General features: G+C 52.7%; 1 protein-coding gene across 2 annotated transcripts in view; it reads right to left on the bottom strand.

Annotated features, from left to right (window-relative positions):
- Positions 1–2,500, bottom strand: part of neurod1 (neuronal differentiation 1) — a 5,004-nt gene that overhangs the window by 532 nt on the left and 1,972 nt on the right. For both annotated transcript variants that reach the window (XM_017686333.2, XM_017686334.2), the window contains exon 2: positions 1–1,790. This exon is cut by the window's left edge and continues 532 nt beyond it. In XM_017686333.2, coding sequence (XP_017541822.1) covers positions 662–1,783 — 1,122 coding nt within the window. In that variant the 5' untranslated portion in view covers positions 1,784–1,790 and the 3' untranslated portion in view covers positions 1–661. The remainder of the gene's footprint in view (positions 1,791–2,500) is intronic.

Genomic DNA, 2,500 nt, shown 5'->3' with positions numbered 1-2,500 from the left:
AATCTCTATTCATTTCTATAATTGGCCCAGTATTCGATTAAAAATTGCATAGTTTCCAAATTATTGCTCGTGATTTTTTTTTTCTTTTTTTTTTTTCCTTTTTTTTGTAATATGGATAATTAACACATTCTGAATTAGGTCACACCCTATTTCCATCTGTGACCACGACGCACAGTATAGAAGCGCTATAGAAATACAATACATAAGGTGGATGAGAATATGGATTCTCTCTCTTTTCTCCCTAAAGGCAGTAGAACGACAATAAATACAATACATAAGATTAAGCATATAATGTGTGGTTGCTCCTCTTCCTCTTTCTTTCTTTCTTCCTCTCCATCTTTTTCTTGCATCAGCCATAAACAGAATTACCATTACACGCACGAAATCGATTAGTCGAGCAGTCTCTGCAAAAGGTTCAGCCCTGCAAGGTAAAATGACGAAATACCGAATAGTCAGATAGTTGGAAAAAGCCAGACAAAATGCCGAATAATCGAGCAGTCGGATAGTCTGAGTCTGTGGTGGGGAAAAAAAATACCGAATAGTTGAAGAGTCTCTGGAAATGTTCGTCCAGGTTAAATACCGAATCATCAAGTAATCGTTCGAATCGTCGATTTAGCCTCTGCAGTTCACCAAATGTATAGTCTCTGCTGGAACGTTAGGCTCAGGAGTCGTGAAATATGGCGTTGAGCTGCGCGTTCATGACCCGCTCGTGATGAGAGTGACTTTCGTATGCCATGACGCTTTCCATGGGCAGGTCGCAGCGCTGCGCGGAGCCCGCGTACAGAGACGCGTGGCCTTGCGCGAGCCCCGCCTGGTAGTGCACGCCGAACGCGTAGCTCTTCTCGAAGTCCGCGGTCGGGGCCTCGTGCTTGAAGGAGAAGTTTCCGTTCACGCTCAGAGGCGGGCTGAGCGGCCCGTCGAAGGAGGGGCTGCTGGCGCAGTCCGCGAGCGCCACGGCCGCGGCGGCGTCGAAGAACGGCTCGAGCGCGCCCGCACCCGCGCCACCGCCACCTCCGCCACCCCCGACGCCGCCGCTTCCACCGTACGCGTGAGGCGGCTTGACGTGGAAGAAGTGGGAGCTGTCCATGGTGCCGTACGGGGGGCTCGGAAGGCCCGGCGTCTGGTACGCGTACGGGTGCGCGGCGAAGTGGGGAGGGGCGCCGACCGCGTGCGCGTGATGGTGCATCTCCTGGCTCTGCTCCGGGAGGAAAGTCCTCGGGTTGAGCTGCAAGCAGCCGGCCACCAGGTTGGTGGTGGGCTGCGAGAGACCCTTGCAGAGCGCCTGGACGAAGGACATGAGGTCCGGACTCTTGCCCGAGCGCAGGATCTCGGACAGCGCCCAGATGTAGTTCTTGGCCAAGCGCAGCGTCTCGATCTTGGACAGCTTCTGCGTCTTGGAGTAGCACGGCACGACCTTGCGCAGGCTCTCGAGCGCGTCGTTCAGCCCGTGCATGCGGTTCCTCTCGCGCGCGTTCGCCTTCATGCGCCTCATCTTGAAGCGCTGCAGGCGCGCCTTGGTCATCTTCTTCTTCTTGGGCCCGCGCCTCTTGGGCTTGGCCTCGTCGCCCTCGTCCTCCTCCTCGTCCTCTTCCTCCTCGTCCTCCTCCTCCTCCTCTCCTACCATCTCGTCCTCGAGCTGGTTCAGGACCTCCTCGTCGTTCTCCGCCTCCTTGCTCGCCTTCTTCTTCTGCGCGCTCTCCGCCGCCGCCTCGCGCTCGTCCGCCCAGTGCGCGCTGGCCTGCGGCTCGAGCATGGCGTTGGGCTCCGTGTAGGACTTCGTCATGGTTGATCTGCGGGGTGGACGGACAGAGGGGACAGCTCGTGAGTGGGGCGCGCGCACAGACACATTGCAATGTACTACAGTCGCTGTCCAAAGGAAAAGTAGCATCTCCAAAAAAAAAAACCGCAACTTTACAGGAGAGAGAAAAAACGCGCTGAACTTTCAATGTAAGTCAATGGAAAGAGACTTTTTTCCGAGGCATTTTGGAGCATTTCTGTTCGTCCAATCATCATGAGATTTTCGCGCGATGTGAAGGACGCCTCCTCCGCTCAGGAGACGTAGAAAAGAAAAAATCGACCAAAAAAATGGAGATGCGTGTTTTTCTTTGGACAGCGATCGCTCGCGTTTTGGAAAATCGCGCTGACGGCAGATGCGCATGAATCATAACTGCTTAATAGGTGCAATGCGCTCTCATGTAACCCTGTCAATGCAGCACGAGCGAGATAAACTCCTGCTAATTCATCCCTCCGTGCGCTCAGCAAACAAACAAACAAACAAACAAACAAGACCAAGGGATGAACACAACTGTCCTGCACAGGCACGAAGACAAATAACCATCGTTATCACTATTAAGTTAAACTCACAGAAGGTTTTAGAACAGAATTAGACCCTTAATTCTTCAAAGGTTCTTTAGTAAAGGCAGGAGAACCTTAAACATTCAGAGAAAAGGTTGCAATTTGGTGAAATGGCTCATGTTGGAAAACCGGCTGTATATGGTTT

The sequence above is a fragment of the Pygocentrus nattereri genome, chromosome 6 (genome assembly GCF_015220715.1).
Source record: "Pygocentrus nattereri isolate fPygNat1 chromosome 6, fPygNat1.pri, whole genome shotgun sequence".
NCBI classification, from domain to species: domain Eukaryota; kingdom Metazoa; phylum Chordata; class Actinopteri; order Characiformes; family Serrasalmidae; genus Pygocentrus; species Pygocentrus nattereri.
Note: the sequence above shows the minus strand (reverse complement) of the source record. Positions and strands in the feature narration are given on the sequence as shown.